The sequence below is a fragment of the Schistocerca piceifrons genome, chromosome 6 (assembly GCF_021461385.2).
Source record: "Schistocerca piceifrons isolate TAMUIC-IGC-003096 chromosome 6, iqSchPice1.1, whole genome shotgun sequence".
In the NCBI taxonomy this organism is placed as follows: domain Eukaryota; kingdom Metazoa; phylum Arthropoda; class Insecta; order Orthoptera; family Acrididae; genus Schistocerca; species Schistocerca piceifrons.
This window is the reverse complement of record NC_060143.1, coordinates 200173178-200188094: the sequence shown is the minus strand read 5'-3', so window position 1 is coordinate 200188094 and position 14917 is coordinate 200173178. Positions and strand designations below refer to the sequence as shown.

General features: G+C 43.5%; 1 protein-coding gene across 2 annotated transcripts in view; it reads left to right on the top strand.

Annotated features, from left to right (window-relative positions):
• The window catches only part of LOC124802826, a 361534-nt gene extending 355699 nt beyond the window's left edge, over nt 1–5835 (top strand). For both annotated transcript variants that reach the window (XM_047263832.1, XM_047263831.1), the window contains exon 6: nt 5553–5835. In XM_047263832.1, the coding sequence (XP_047119788.1) occupies nt 5553–5659 (107 nt within the window). In that variant the 3' untranslated portion in view covers nt 5660–5835. The remainder of the gene's footprint in view (nt 1–5552) is intronic.
• The last annotated feature ends 9082 nt before the right edge of the window (nt 5836–14917 follow it).

Sequence of the window (14917 nt, the reverse complement as noted above, 5' to 3'; positions counted from 1 at the left end):
CGGAACGATTTGAAGTGGAATGATCATATAAAATTAATTGTTGGTAAGGTCGGTGCCAGGTTGAGTTTCATTGGGAGAGTCCTTAGAAAATGTAGTCCATCAACAAAGGAGGTGGCTTACAAAACACTCGTTTGACCTATACTTGAGTATTGCTCATCAGTGTGGGATCCGTACCAGGTCGGGTTGACAGAGGAGATAGAGAAGATCCAAAGAAGAGCGGTGCGTTTCGTCACAGGGTTATTTGGTAACCGTGACAGCGTTACGGAGATGTTTAGCAAAGTCAAGTGGGAGACTCTGCAAGAGAGGCCCTCTGCATCGCGGTGTAGCCTGCTGTCCAGGTTTCGAGAGGGTGCGTTTCTGGATGAGGTATTGAATACATTATATACTTATACCTCCTAAGGAGATCACGAATGTAAAATTAGAGAGATTCGAGCGCGCACGGAGGCTTTCCGGCAATCGTTCTTCCCGCGAACCATACGCGACTGGAACAGGAAAAGGAGGTAATGACAGTGGCACATAAACTGCCCTCCGCCACACACCGTTGGGTGGCTTGCGGAGTATAAATATAGATGTAGATGTATATGTACATGCGGAAAGTAGCTGGAAAGCTCAAATGAACGTAGGTCTGCAAATCAACCGTTGCCGAGGTATTGCATTAATTCAAGTTGGCAACCAACTGGATACCGTGGAATTAAGGTTGATATACGAACGTTTGGTATTGACTGTCTCCTTGTTTAGCCACGTGCAACTACTTCCCTTTCCACTTCCGTGCACAGTCGTACCGTCCTCAAAATCAGTTACGAACGTGAAGGTACCACGGACAGAGGTTGCACCAATGAAGAGCACGCTGACATGCACTTCGTGTAAGCCAAAACGAATGGTAGTGCGCTTGAGGCTGCACGATTGTACGAAGAAGCTTTTCCTCTCTGCAGGCAACCTGACTGACGCACATTTACCGGGATATATCAGCGCTTTAGAGAAACCAGGCATTTCGCACACCATGTACAAGAATATCGATCCAGATCCATAACATCCAAAGTTGAGGAAAGGATTTTGCGCATTGAACATGAACGTACGAGTGCTTCAAAAAGGGGGATTGCGTGTCCTGAGTCATGGCAGTGTGTGGCGGAGTTTACATCGGCAGGTACTCTATCCACGTCATCTCCAGCGAGTGCAAGCCCTCCACAATGAAGACTTCACTCCTAGAGAGAAGCCGGCCAGGGTGGCCGAGCGGTTCTAGGCGCTTCAGTCTGGAACCGCGTGACCGCTAAGGTCGCATGTTCGAATCCTGCCTCGGGCTTAGATGTGTGTGATGTCCTTAGGTTAGTTAGGTTTAAGTAGTTCTAAGTTCTAGGGGACTGATGACCACAGATATTAAGTCCCATAGTGCTCAGAGCCATTTGAACCTAGAGAGAACTGTTAATTGGTGCAACAACAGTGTACCCTGAATCCTCTGTTTGTAAACAGTATGACTAGATTTACCCATGATGTTATTTTTAACTACCATAACTGTCCCATATGCTTCAATTTCAATCCTAATGCAACACACGTATGACGACATCAGTAGCGTTATTCGTTGAACGTCTGTGGAGAACTACACGGAGACCGCATAATTGGACCACACTTTCTTTCGCAGAGACGAACCAGGCAGCAGTATATGCTGATTCTCCGGACTGTACTTTCATATGTACGTGATGATGTCCAACTGACCCAACGCCTGGACATGTGATTCATGAACGACGGTCCTCCAGCACATTTTCACTGACGAGTGCGCTGGCTTCTAACTCGGACGTATGGTTAACACTGGATATGTAGACTAGGGTCTCCAAGGTCTCTGGATTTAAATGCCATGGATTTCTGTGTGGGGGGTCATGCTGAAAGCCTGGTCTATGCTACGGAGGTCAACTCTCTTGAGGAGTTACGCTTGAGGATTGAGAAGCCTTCCAGCAATTACAGAATTTCTCGGTACTACCTGAGACGATTCGCAATTCAGTGTTGCATTCAGGTGCATCGACAACAATTTGAACAACTACTTTAAGGTTTAGAGATACCATGTGCTCCTAGACATTGATGAACTGCAACAAAAAATGTGTTGTATCTCGACAACTGCTGATTTGTGGACACATGTTTACTGGAGCTTTTTAGCTATTTGTGGCCTGTACTTTCCATATGTGAATTATTGACAATCACTTCTGAAACACCCTATATAAAGACAGCACGTAACGGTCTTCCTTTATATAGCTGATCACCAAGAGGTTATTTACAATCTGAGGATGCATTCTATTTGAGCCGGCCGGGGTGGAAGAGCTGTTCTAGGCGCTACAGTCTGGAACCGTGCGACCGCTACAGTCGCAGTTTCGAATCCTGCCTCGGTCATGGATGTGTGTGATGTCCTTAGGTTAGTTAGGTTTAAGTAGTTCTAAGTTCTAGGGGACTGATGACCTTAGAAGTTAAGTCCCATAGTGCTCAGAGCCATTTGAACCATTTTATTGTACTTGAAATGCACCGAATAAAGTCGATGGTTCATCAGCTGGTGGCATCTTATTTACTGACCAGTACAATAAGTAACAACCTCCCACCCGAACCATGAACCTTGCCATCGATTGAGTGGCTTGAGTGCCTCAGTCTCACAGAAAGCTGTACCAAAGGCTCCCTCACAATGGAAGGCTATCTGTTGGAAGGCCAGACAAAACTGTGGTTCCTGAAGAGGGGCAATAGCCTTTTCAGTAATTTCAGGGGCAACGGGCTGAACGATTGACTGATCTGCCCTTATAATATCAGTTAAAACTGCCTTACTGTGCTGGTACTGCGAACAGCTGAAAACAGGGGGAAACAACAGTTGTAATTTTTCCTGAGGGCATGCAGCTGTATTGTATGGTTGGATGGAGATGGAATCCTCATTGGTAAAATAGTTTCCCATTCAGATCTCAAGGTGTGGCCTGCTCAGGACGATGTCATCAGCACAAACAAGACAGGGATTCTACAGGGCAGGTATGTTAGAAAATTTAAAAAGGGAAATGGATAGGGTAAAGTTAGATATAGTGGGAATTAGTGAAATTAAGTGACAGGAAGATCAGGACTTATGGTCAGGTAGGAGTAAAGCAGGTGTGGGTTTAATAATGAATAAGAACATGGAATGGAGGTAAGCTACAATGACCAGCATAGCAAACGCGTTGTCGCAGCCAAGATAGAATCGGAGTCCACATCTACCAGAGCATGTTTATAAGCCAACTACCTCTGCAGATATTGAAGAAACTGAGAAAATGTGTGATGAGATAAAAGAAATTATTCAGATAGTTGAGGCAGACGACATCAACGGATCATCAATTTAGTATTGGATGGCAGTGGGGAGTGGGGAGGAGTAAGAATCGTAGGGGGAGACCAAGAGAGGAATACAGTAATCAGATTCAGAAGAACGTAGATTGTAACAGTTACTTGGGGATAGAGTAGCATACACAGCTGCACCAAACAAGTCTCCGGACTGAAGACAACAACAACAATAACAACATGTAATAAACAAAGCTGTCATGGCTTTGTTTGTTACATACTATCCTTATATATAAGATAGCCAAGATGTTCATGAGAATCTGGGTATGGGCTCTACCCGAAACGTATCGAGGGAAGTCAGTGGTTTATCACCTGGTGGCTTCTTGATAAGTGATCGATACAGCAATTGTGCAGTACTCCTATTGATTTCGCAATATGGTCCCATTCTTCCTGAATGACATTATACCACAATTAAAAGTCACTCAGCAGGGTCTCATGTCAAGGGAATATCCACAGGGAGGCATCTTCGCATCCTGTAGATGTGTTCCACAAAGAGCAGCTGAGGTTGTCCTGGCCTGAAACTTCCTGGACTGTCGGCTGAGGACTTCTAGGTCTTTGGATATAAACGACGATATGCATAATTCACAGTAAGATTTCCTACATTACAAACTATAAAATCCCGATGGACTCGTGTGTAAACATATTTACAGCAAGTTTTCTCCCGTGCCATACATGCAACCAAATAGTTATATCTAATTTTACAGATTATATGCTGTGAAATGTTGCTTCTAATGAAGACTGAACATTGCAGATAATATTGTTTCACAAATTATCTCGAAAACAGTAGCCACTAAGGTAATATAAATTACTTCCACTAACGGTGCACGTGTAGGATGGTTACTGAAAATACATAACACGACGAACACATTTTGTGCACCTGCTTGATTGTAATAGGCATCTTATTTACCCATTTTTGGTTGTTTTGTACAGTTAGAGAGATTACACTGACACAAGTCAATATATCTTTTAGATCTATGAGAATGACGTAATGGAAGTAGCGTAGTTCCATGGCAGATTAAGTTCTAGCCGGTCCTGTAATGAGCTGCTGCGAAGAGGCTACAAAAGAGCACGCAGAAGAGTTTTTGGAAGTGACTCTGATGCAGATGATATAGCTACTGTCTCTACCGCTTCAAACACCGTTACAGTAGCCACTCTTAGTCTGGGTAACGCAGTCTCAGGTCGACCAGTGAGTGAAACTTCTAATACAGATGCAGCAGGCAGAGCAGACTGTTCGCCTGTGGTTGAAGAAGCATTTTACGGAAGTCGTGAAACTGACTGATTCTGAAGTGACTGAAAATGTTAATTTATTTGCATGGTCTAAAGTTTTTGACGACCCTGGTCCTATGAATATTTCTTTCGCCTGAGGGCATACACTGAGGTAACAGACGCCATAGAATACCACCAAATAACGTGTCAAACCTCCTTTTGCCCAACGCAATGTAGTAACTCGACGTGGCATGGACTTAACAAGTCCCCTGCAGAAATACTGCGCCATACTGCCTCTGTAGCCGTCCATAGTTGCGACAGTGTTTCCGGTGCAGGATTTTGTGCACGAACTGACCTCTCGACTATGACCCATAAATGTTCTGTGTGATTTATGTCAGGTGATCCAGGTGGCCAAACCACTCACTCAAGTTGGCGACAATTTGTTCTTCAAACAAATTGCGAACGATTATTCACAAAGCGTACATTGTTGTAGTTGTGGTCTTCAGTCCTGAGACTGGTTTGATGCAGCTCCATGCTCCTCTATCCTGTGCAAGCTTCTTCATCTCCCAGTACCTACCGCAACCTACATCCTTCTGAATCTGCTTAGTGTATTCATCTCTTGGTCTACCTCTACGATTTTTGCCCTCCACGCTGCCCTCCAAATACTATATTGGTGACCCCTTAATGCCTCCTTTGCTGTCTCAGACAGAATTACAATGTCATCGGCGAACCTCAAATTTCTTCTCCATGGATTTTAATTCGTTCTCCGAATTTTTCTTTTGCTTCCTTTACTGCTTGCTTAAAATACAGATTGAATAACATCAGGGAGAGGCTTACATACTGACGTGTATTTCACTGTTGTATTAGCTAGGCACTTTGATAGTTAAAGGGTTAAGGCAATAATCTTAAATGTGCATATTTCATTACGTAATAAATTTCACATATGTCCTCGCATTTTCTTGTGTAATAAACACCATACGGCCACGGGACTAGGCAACCTCTGCCTTGGTGTGTTGCAGGTGAGTCTACCGGAGCGGCGGGCGGTCAGCGGTGTGCGGGCAGCTGGTGGCCCCTGCTGGCGACCTCCGTACAGCTGCCGCTGCTGCTCGCCGCCGCTCTCACGTGAGGCAAGCGCGCCGTCCCCGCCGTTGAAGAGCCGTTATTCTCGTTACCTTCCTGTCTGTTATAGCGTTACGCGCCTCTCATGAATGTTCGCCATAGCTCTCTATCGATGTTGTACATAGCAGTATTTGAAATGCTGTTCCAGATTTTAGAGCAATAAAGTATTTCTATTGGATAAAATGTGCTCACCGAAATAACCTCTACCTTGCTTCCTACCCTTGACAATTTTTAGTAGAAAAACTATACCGAGAGTGCAAATAAGCACAAAAAGCATAGCTCCATTTTTGATAACTGTCAAAATTGCAATACCAGGAAGAAAGCAAATAACGAGTGTTTACTTATTACGAATATACAGTATAGCAGCAGGAATAAACAATTACATTTGTTTCTATGAGAAAAAGCACCACCACAGCTGTATCTTGAGAATGTCTTTATTGTCTCAAATGATTAGCTTCGGTGGCACATTACAGCCATTCTCAGCTCCCCCCCCCCCCCCCCCCCCCACTGACGAAAGAGTATAACAGTTCCTTGGTGCATTTATTGTGAACTCCGTGTTACAAGTACACACGTGGGCTAGCTTCCCTCATGAGTGTGTACTCGACACCGTGTTGTCTCCACAATAAGTGCGCCAAGGAATTCTAATACCGAAATTAGTCGTGTGATACTACACTACTGGCCATTAAAACTGCTACACCACGAAGACGAATTGCTACAGACGCGAAATTTCACCGACACGAGGAAGATGCTGTGATATGTAAATGATTAGCTTTTCAGAGCATTCACACAAGGTTGGCGCCGGTGGTGACACCTACAACGTGCTGACATGAAGAAAGTTTCCAACCGATTTCTCATACACAAACAGCAGTTGACCGGCGTTGCCTGGTGAAACGTTGTTTTCATGCATCGTGTAAGGAGGAGAAATGCGTACCATCACGTTTCCGACTTTGATAAAGGTCGGATTGTAGCCTATCGCGATTCCGGTTTATAGTATCGCGACATTGCTCCTCGCGTTCGTCGAGATCCAATGACTGTTAGCAGAATATGGAATAGGTGGGTTCACGAGGGTAATAAGGAACGCCGTGCTGGATCCCAATGGCCTCGTATCACTATCAGTCGAGATGACAAGCATCTTATCCGCATGGCTGTAATGGATCGTGCAGCCACGTCTCGATCCCTGAGTCAACGTATGGGGACGTTTGCAAGACAACAACCATCTGCACGAACAGGTTGACGACATTTGCAGCAGCATGGACTATCAGCTCGGAGACCATGGCTGCGGTTACCCTTGACGGTGCATCACAGACAGGAGCGCCTGCGATGGTGTACTCAACGACGAACCTGAGTACACGAATAACAAAACGTCATTTTTTCGGATGAATCCAGGTTCTGTTTACAACATCATGATGGTCGCATCCGTGTTTGGTGACATCGCGGTGACCGCACATTGGAAGTGTGTATTCGTCATCGCCATACTGGTGTATTACCCTGTGTGATGGTATTGGGTGCCATTGGTTACACGTCTCGGCCACCTCTTGTTCGCATTGACGACACTTTGAACATTGGACGTTACATTTCAGTTGTGTTACGTCCCGTGGTTCTACCCTTCATTCGACCCCTGCGAAACCCTACATTTCAGCAGGATAATGCACGACCGCATGTTGCAGGTCCTGTAAGGGCCTTTCTGGATACAGAAAATATTCGACTGCTGCCCTGCTCAGCACATTCTCCAGATCTCTCACCAATTGAAAACGTCTAGCCAATGGTGGCCGAGTAACTGGCTCGTCACAATACGCCAGTCACTACTCTTGATGGACTGTGGTATCGTGTTGAAGCTGCATGGGCAGTAGTACCTGTACACGCCCTCCAAGCTCTGTTTGACTCAATGCCCAGGCGTATCAAGGCCGTTATTACGACCAGAGGTGATTGTTCTGGGCACTGATTTCTCAGAATCTGTGCACCCAAATTGCGTAAAAATGTAATCACATGTCAATTCTGGTGTAATATATTTGTCCAATGAATACCCGTTTATCATCTGCATTTCTTCTTGGTGCAGCAATTTTAATGGCCAGTAGTGTATAAAGACATTCTCAAGATACAGCTGTGGTGGTACTTTTTCTCATATGCATCATCAGCTGTAGTCCCTCGTCCATGCTGTAGGATGGACATCAATAAATTGAACATTTGTTTGTCATTTGCGGTTTGTACAGAGTGCGAAATTTAGTACACAGATCTGCCACCTCTATCTGCAATACTGGCGCTAATCTGGCTCGACACATCTTGGATGATACAGGTAAGTCTTTCTAAGGTTCTTCAGCTCGATACCAGAGTGCGTCAGTTTTAATGGTTGCTGAGTCACATCGTAGTATAATCTCACCTGAAGTTATAACCACACCCTTCAAATCGGCGTACTGGATTGCGATGTAACTGACCGTGATCGCATATGCCTAATGAAATTTTCCAGTGAGTAAGGCTGTCCTTGCTGAAGGAAAATAACGCCGGTTAGTTGGAGGAAAGTGTACAACAGACTCTTCTGAAAGAAGAATCTATTCTAAACTTCAGCTAAATACTGACGATAATTTTGAAATGGGTGGAGTATAGTGCCATCGCTCATGAACGGCACGGGGGGGGGGGGGGGGAGGGGCAAGATACCACGTAATATTTACTATAAAAATCACTGTTAACACAAATAAAACACTTACTAACTAATAAGGGGATAATTAATAGGTGGTCAGCAATGAATCTTCAGCATCTTGAGACAGGCGACGGCAAAGAAATTTAAGGAAATAATCACTGGCGTGGCAACAGAAGGTTGTCACGCTTCTCCACAGTACAACAGTTCCCGAGAAAATAAATGAATCAGAAAGCACTGAGTTTGCAGATACTTATTCTGAAAAAAATTTGTAAAGTAAATTTAAATGGAGTTACTGGTTATGTGAATGACTTAAGCTCTGTTACGTAAAAAAAAAATATTTTCAGCAACCTCAATGTAACGTAATGCGAAATTTAGAAAAAGGCAAGCAATTTACTTTTGGTTATTGTAAGACTGAACTGAATTTACTTTAAGAAAATGAGCAATTGTTTTACTTTTAAAATAACTACAATATATTACATATCAAGCAAGAAGTAGTCACTCGCTGAGCTAAATACGGAGTAAATGAAATTGCGCACTATTAATTTGTCCTTTATCTTTAGTTGATAGTTTTGCCAGTGATATTTAGCGTCTGTCACGCAGCACAGGAATGAGGCAGTGTTTAGACTGAAAGTAGTCATTAGTAAACATACAAAACTCAATTTTCATATTCTTACAACACTCGGTGATTGCATGGAAAGGGAATGGGACCCTGCTTGGTAATAATGTCAGAGGACAATGACAACAAAGGTGCCCTACAAGTTTTAAATACTGTAGGTTATTATTCAAGTTATTCATACTTTGTGAAAGAAATGTTACTGGGCAATGCCCACATAAGTTTACAAACCGCTAACAGTCTTACGATGTTGTAGCTGTGCGGACGACGAAGAATGTAGTCGACAAGAATGTTGAGCTGCCGTTGTTGCTGCTGCTGCTGCTGTTAGAGCACTCCGAGTCGTCTCCAGAGCCACGGATAATTATGGGACAGACAGGCAATAGTTAGAATTGTAGCTTCATCCTCTTGTCCACTCGTACTGTGCTCTCGATACTCGCAGGTTAACGAATCAGGCGCGTCTACACCGGCACGTGCATGGCTGCACACCGCGTCGGCGGGAACGCCCATCAAAAACTTCCGCACTCCTTTATAGCCCAAGCTGCTCTGCCTCCTCTCTGCTCGCAACGCGACAGAGACTCTCCATGGCCGGCCGGAGTGGCCGAGCGGTTCTAGGCGCTACAGTCTGGAACCTTTGCGACCGTTACGGTCGCAGGTTCGAATCCTGCCTCGGGCATGGATGTGTGTGATGTCCTTAGATTAGTTAGGTTTAAGTAGTTCTAAGTTCTAGGGGACTGCTGACCTCAGGTGTTAAGTCCCATAGTGCTCAGAGCTATTTTTAGAGACTCTCCATTCGCAAAGATAAACAACGGCGCAGCTACTATCATTTTGTCGTTGCTATCGATACATTTCAGTTAAGTTGCCTTGGCTATTACCCAGCAATTTACAGTAATTTCATTATTACTACTATCAATTACATACAGTCAAAAATAAGTATATTAGTACATCGATCACGTAATAAAAATAGTTTGTGTAATACAGGTTACAGCTTCAGGGTCCAAATTACAGTGCAAGTTATCAACGAATGTTAAACTGCGAAAATTTTTGATGGTACAGAAGGTATTTTATCTCCATTTTCGATGTAACAAACTATAGACAGGAGTGGCCAATGACTTATTTGCCACATAGCTTTCATGGCGAACACATGGGAATCAGATTAATTTTTTATGCCTATACTGTTCAAAAGAATTCGGGGAACATGACTTTGGGCGTCTGCCATATTCAATTGAACAATAATTGAGGGCTGGGCATATTTCCAAATTATATTTTTATCTTTCACAAATTAAGCGGACAACAAAGAATCGTTTCATTCTTTATCGTTTACATAAAAATAACTGAAATGTCCGACAGGTGTCGAAAACAGAGTGAAAACAATCATTCATCCCTTCATCCTAGGAGCCTTTCATTAGACATTGAGAGCTTCAGTAACGTATATGCCCTCCGTGAGTGTTTATCATCGCCTGACACCTATGTGGCACGCTCCGTATAAGTCTAGAACCCATGAGAATTTTTGGAATGTGTGTGGTGGAATGAGGCGACCACGAACACGTCTGTCAAGCATATCACTCATATGCACCATGGGGTTTTAGGTCGCAACTCCCCATCGGCCATTCCAATACTTCAACGCCCAGGCTTCGCAAGACACCTCTGCTGACGCACGCCACATGTGCCCCGGCGTTAGAAGGAATTCAGCGGCACCACTGTATGCAACAGCCACCACATGGTCCAACACGATGTGTTTAGTGAACTGCCTGGCAGTAAGGTGACCATGTACAACGACGAGATCGGTTTGGCTGTCAACACTGGAGCCTCCAAACAATGTCATGGAGCCTTGCAAATCCGTCGATTTCCTGGACAACATTTGACTAGCACGGCTCACCACGGCGTCTCTACAAACGAACACGGCAATCACCTTGCGTCAGAGGATATCTGGACACGTTTGCAAACAACACATTCCTCCAGTTGAAGCGTGGCGCTTTATATCGCTCCTGTCAAGAGCCTGTGTATCGAGAAAATGTGTGCACAGTGACAGATGATCTGAAGCGGGTTCAGTCGAGCAAGTAGTTCTAATTTTCATCTACTAGGGGACAGTAGCGGTCAGAGACATTGAAGAAACGTATCAAGAGAATGTTTTTGTGAATTGTTCTGTTTATTTCTTGAAGGCATTTTTGTTTATTTATGTTTGTTCGGATTTGTATATGCTTTTAGTAATGTCAATGAGGTGTGAATGTGATCTAAATATGTAGATCATTGTTCTACTGATGAACGCCGTACGAGCTAGTATGAGAGAGTTTTAAGACATTCTGAATGCAGACGACGGGGAATTTTGTATCATAATATATTAAGTAAGTTCATGGTAAAAGGAAAGCTAATTCGAGTGCAAATGGAAATAGTTAATAACGTAAAGTATAAAGAAGATATCAGAATGTGAAATATTTACTTCGGGAAAAAAAACGGTTCGAAAGTGTGTTATTTGTTGATTGGTTAGTCATGAAAAGCGCGGACTAACGCGCGAGAGGGATGTTTTTCTACTGGCGTTAAAGAAAATTGACCTATCAGAACTGACTATTCTCGCGCGCCTTTTCTCCTGAAAATATAGAACGCTTACAGCAGTCTAAAGGGGTCGGAGCCCAGCGTTTCAATGGTACGGTCGTGTGTAGTATGAGCTCCGAAGGGAGTTATAATTTGCCTTTTTCAGTAAAGCTACATGTTTCAAAAGTGTTTTAAAGAGAAGGCATATTTATTCCGGTGTTTTTTTTAGAAAGGACGGATTTTTTAAGTAATTTTATGTACGTATGAGAAAAGACAGTAATTTCAGATGGCATATTGAGCAGATCGGAGGCTAAAAACTTCAGTGCATCAGACACCGATAAACTAAATAGTATGGCGAGCATTTTCATATGAGAACAATCCGTGCTTAACAGCTGTTCAAATTTCTGGAAATACGTTACCATAAACTTATTAACATGAATGAAAGGGTTTGTGCATGATTGTGTTAAGATTAGCACGGGCTTGGCAGTGAACGCGTACATTATCAAAGTTCAGAATATACCGAAGTTTCTCCAGTATTTCCACCTTCCAATCATAATTAAGACCTTTTCCCGATTCTTGGAATAGTTACATTGTACGCATCCTGGTGCGAGTTGCAGTACGGTAGGTTTCTGCTCCACTTTACTAACGGCGATCCGCTGAAACGAGTTCAGAGGTAGGTACAGTTAGTAAGGACGCAAGGAACCGCGCCGCCGCACAGTGACGAAGCTGCCACTTGGCATGGGAACGGAAAAACTGAGGGAGAGCTGCAAGATGTTGTCTTGTCAAGAGGGGTACTCGAACAGGTCGTCTGGGTTGTATGGTCCTTTCTCGTAACCTGCTCATTACAGTCCGATCGAACGCAGCGGCTCCAGTAGCCCTTCTGAGATCGTTTTGCAGTGCTCTGGTGGTATCCGTATGACGCCGCAATGCAGAGATGGGCAGATATCGGTCTTCACGTGCGGTTGTAATGCGTCGGCGACCTCGTCCCTCGCCTTGTATTCTGACCTTTCTAGCGTGTCCACAGTATAAGGATGATACATGAAGAGGTACTGACATCTGCAGCAACACGACACAAAGTCCATACTTTTTTTATCAAACAGACCGCCCTTACAACTCGCACTGCATTAACGTGTCACGTTGCATGCTCTTGGTTGAGTAGTATGTCCACAAATGACAACTGCCATCCGTTGTACCTGATTAGAAAACACTGGACACAGGAATGCACTTCCTTCTGAAAGATCACCTGACGCTGTAATGCATAACACAGTCAATAGATAGCGAATGATTTGAACTGTTGCCTACACTGAAAGCGAAGATTTCAAGCCACGCAATAATGCCACAGGTATGAAAATAAGTTTAATATATCGTACGTCGATAAACGTGTTCCCCTAATTCTTCTGCAAGTTATGTATGGTACGTGAAGTTCAGAATGAAATATTAGTGTCTCAAAGCAGTCCGATGAAACCCTCGAAAATTCTCGAGAAAATCGACTTTTAAACTCTCCGAATGACTTCAATTCACTAAAGTTGAAACGATTTTCCAAAGGCCCATGTGGCACTTTTGCTAGCGCTGCAGTTTGGTAATCATAGAATCGCTGGTTCCAGTTTCGTTCCAGACACTAATTTCTTCTCATTCCTTCAAATACCTTCGTCATTTAGATATAAAATCCATCAAATATAATGCTAATATCCACATACGTAACATCATTTTTTGTGAAAATTGGCTGTGATTTGAGGTAAAAGATGTACTGAAAACGCCTCTATACGGAGAGAGTTAACAGTGTTTGTTATCTGTGTCTGTTTACAACTTTACAGTATACGCTTGACTATTACTTGTATATTGTGATGACGGTTGCCTCAAGCGAGATCCCATGCCACTTATCTGACTCTCATACTAATAGAATTACCCGTGGAGCATCCCACAGCTGCTTGGAATGCGTACTGTAAAGTTTACAGATATCCGCAGATAACGGATTCTGTTAGCTCTGACCTTATAGAGGCGCTCTCTAATATCGCATTATCCCTCAGTTCACATGAAACTTACATGAACAATGAAAATTTTATGTTAATTTAGCTCTGCCTTTAAAACCACATGTCCCAAAGAAATATCATCATAGCTTCAGCGAATTATAATCGTTTGGGGAACTCCAAAGTCGATTTTATCGAGAATTCTTGAAAGTTGGATCGAACTGTTACAGAGATTGATATCTGACTAGCTGCATCGTAGCCGCGTAATAAAACAGTGACGCAGGATGAGACGTGGTATTTACTGGTATTAAGAAAAACGTGGAAGGGAGGAGCCACCAATGCAACTTTCTGTTCACAACAATACAGAATCATAAGTTTGTTTTCTTTACAAATTAACAAATTTCTGAAATGGATAAGCTTTTACAAGAGAAATCAAAACAAGAACAACATGACAATAATTACAAGGGGCCGGCCGCGGTGTCTGAGTGGTTCTAGGCGCTTCAGTCCGGAACCGCTCGACTGCTACGGTCGCAGGTTCGAATCCTGCCTCGGGCATGGATGTGTGTGATGTCCTTAGGTTAGTTAGGTTTAAGTAGTTCTAAGTTCTAGGGGACTGATGACCTCAGATATTAAGTCCCATAGTGCTCAGAGCCATTTGAACCAATTACAAGGGCCCGCAACTGTAGTCCGCCCGTTATCGGATGAAACAGCGGTGTTTACTACCGCGCTTGACACAGTTTCTCTTATTAAATGCCATTCTGCAACACATGAAAACGTAAAAGTAACATCGTTGACAAGAGTGCTTCAGTTACTCAAACAAATGACGAAAAGATTTTTTTTATTTGGAAGCTGAATGTCAAAAGGTTCAGAGTTAACATGCGCGCCTATGCTTAAAGGTTAAAGAAATTCGGAAACAATTATCATTTCAATCAACAACAAGGTACGACTGGATCCCAACCCGTCCCTTTTGACAATCTTATTTTGACTAAGGCCCTGGTGACAGTTGGCTGTTAATATGTCAAAAGTTAAATTGAAACTTCCTGGCAGTTTAAAACTGTGTGCCGGACCGAGACTCGAACTCGGGACCTTTGCCTATCGCGGGCAAGTGCTCTACCAACTGAGCTACCCAAGTTGCTCAGTTGGTAGAGCACTTGCCCGCGAAAGGCAAAGGTCCCGAGTTCGAGTCTCGGTCCGGCACACAGTTTTAATCTGCCAGGAAGTTTCATATCAGCGCACACTCCGCTGCAGAGTGAAAATCTCATTCTGGAAAAGTTAAATTGTTTCTCAGCTATGAAGGCAGCTCTGAAGGAACGTTCTAAAACGTTACGTACGAGCACTTATTACAAGAGAACTCACTCGGCGGAACCACAAGATCCAGTTAAAAATACACCTACAATGACCCGGTCTTACAAAGACAGGAACGCACAGCTTAGTACAACAGGTAGTTCCGATTACCTCAAATACAATTACAATTAAGGAATTGAACCGGTTAACATCTAAAACTAACCACAAGACCCCCTG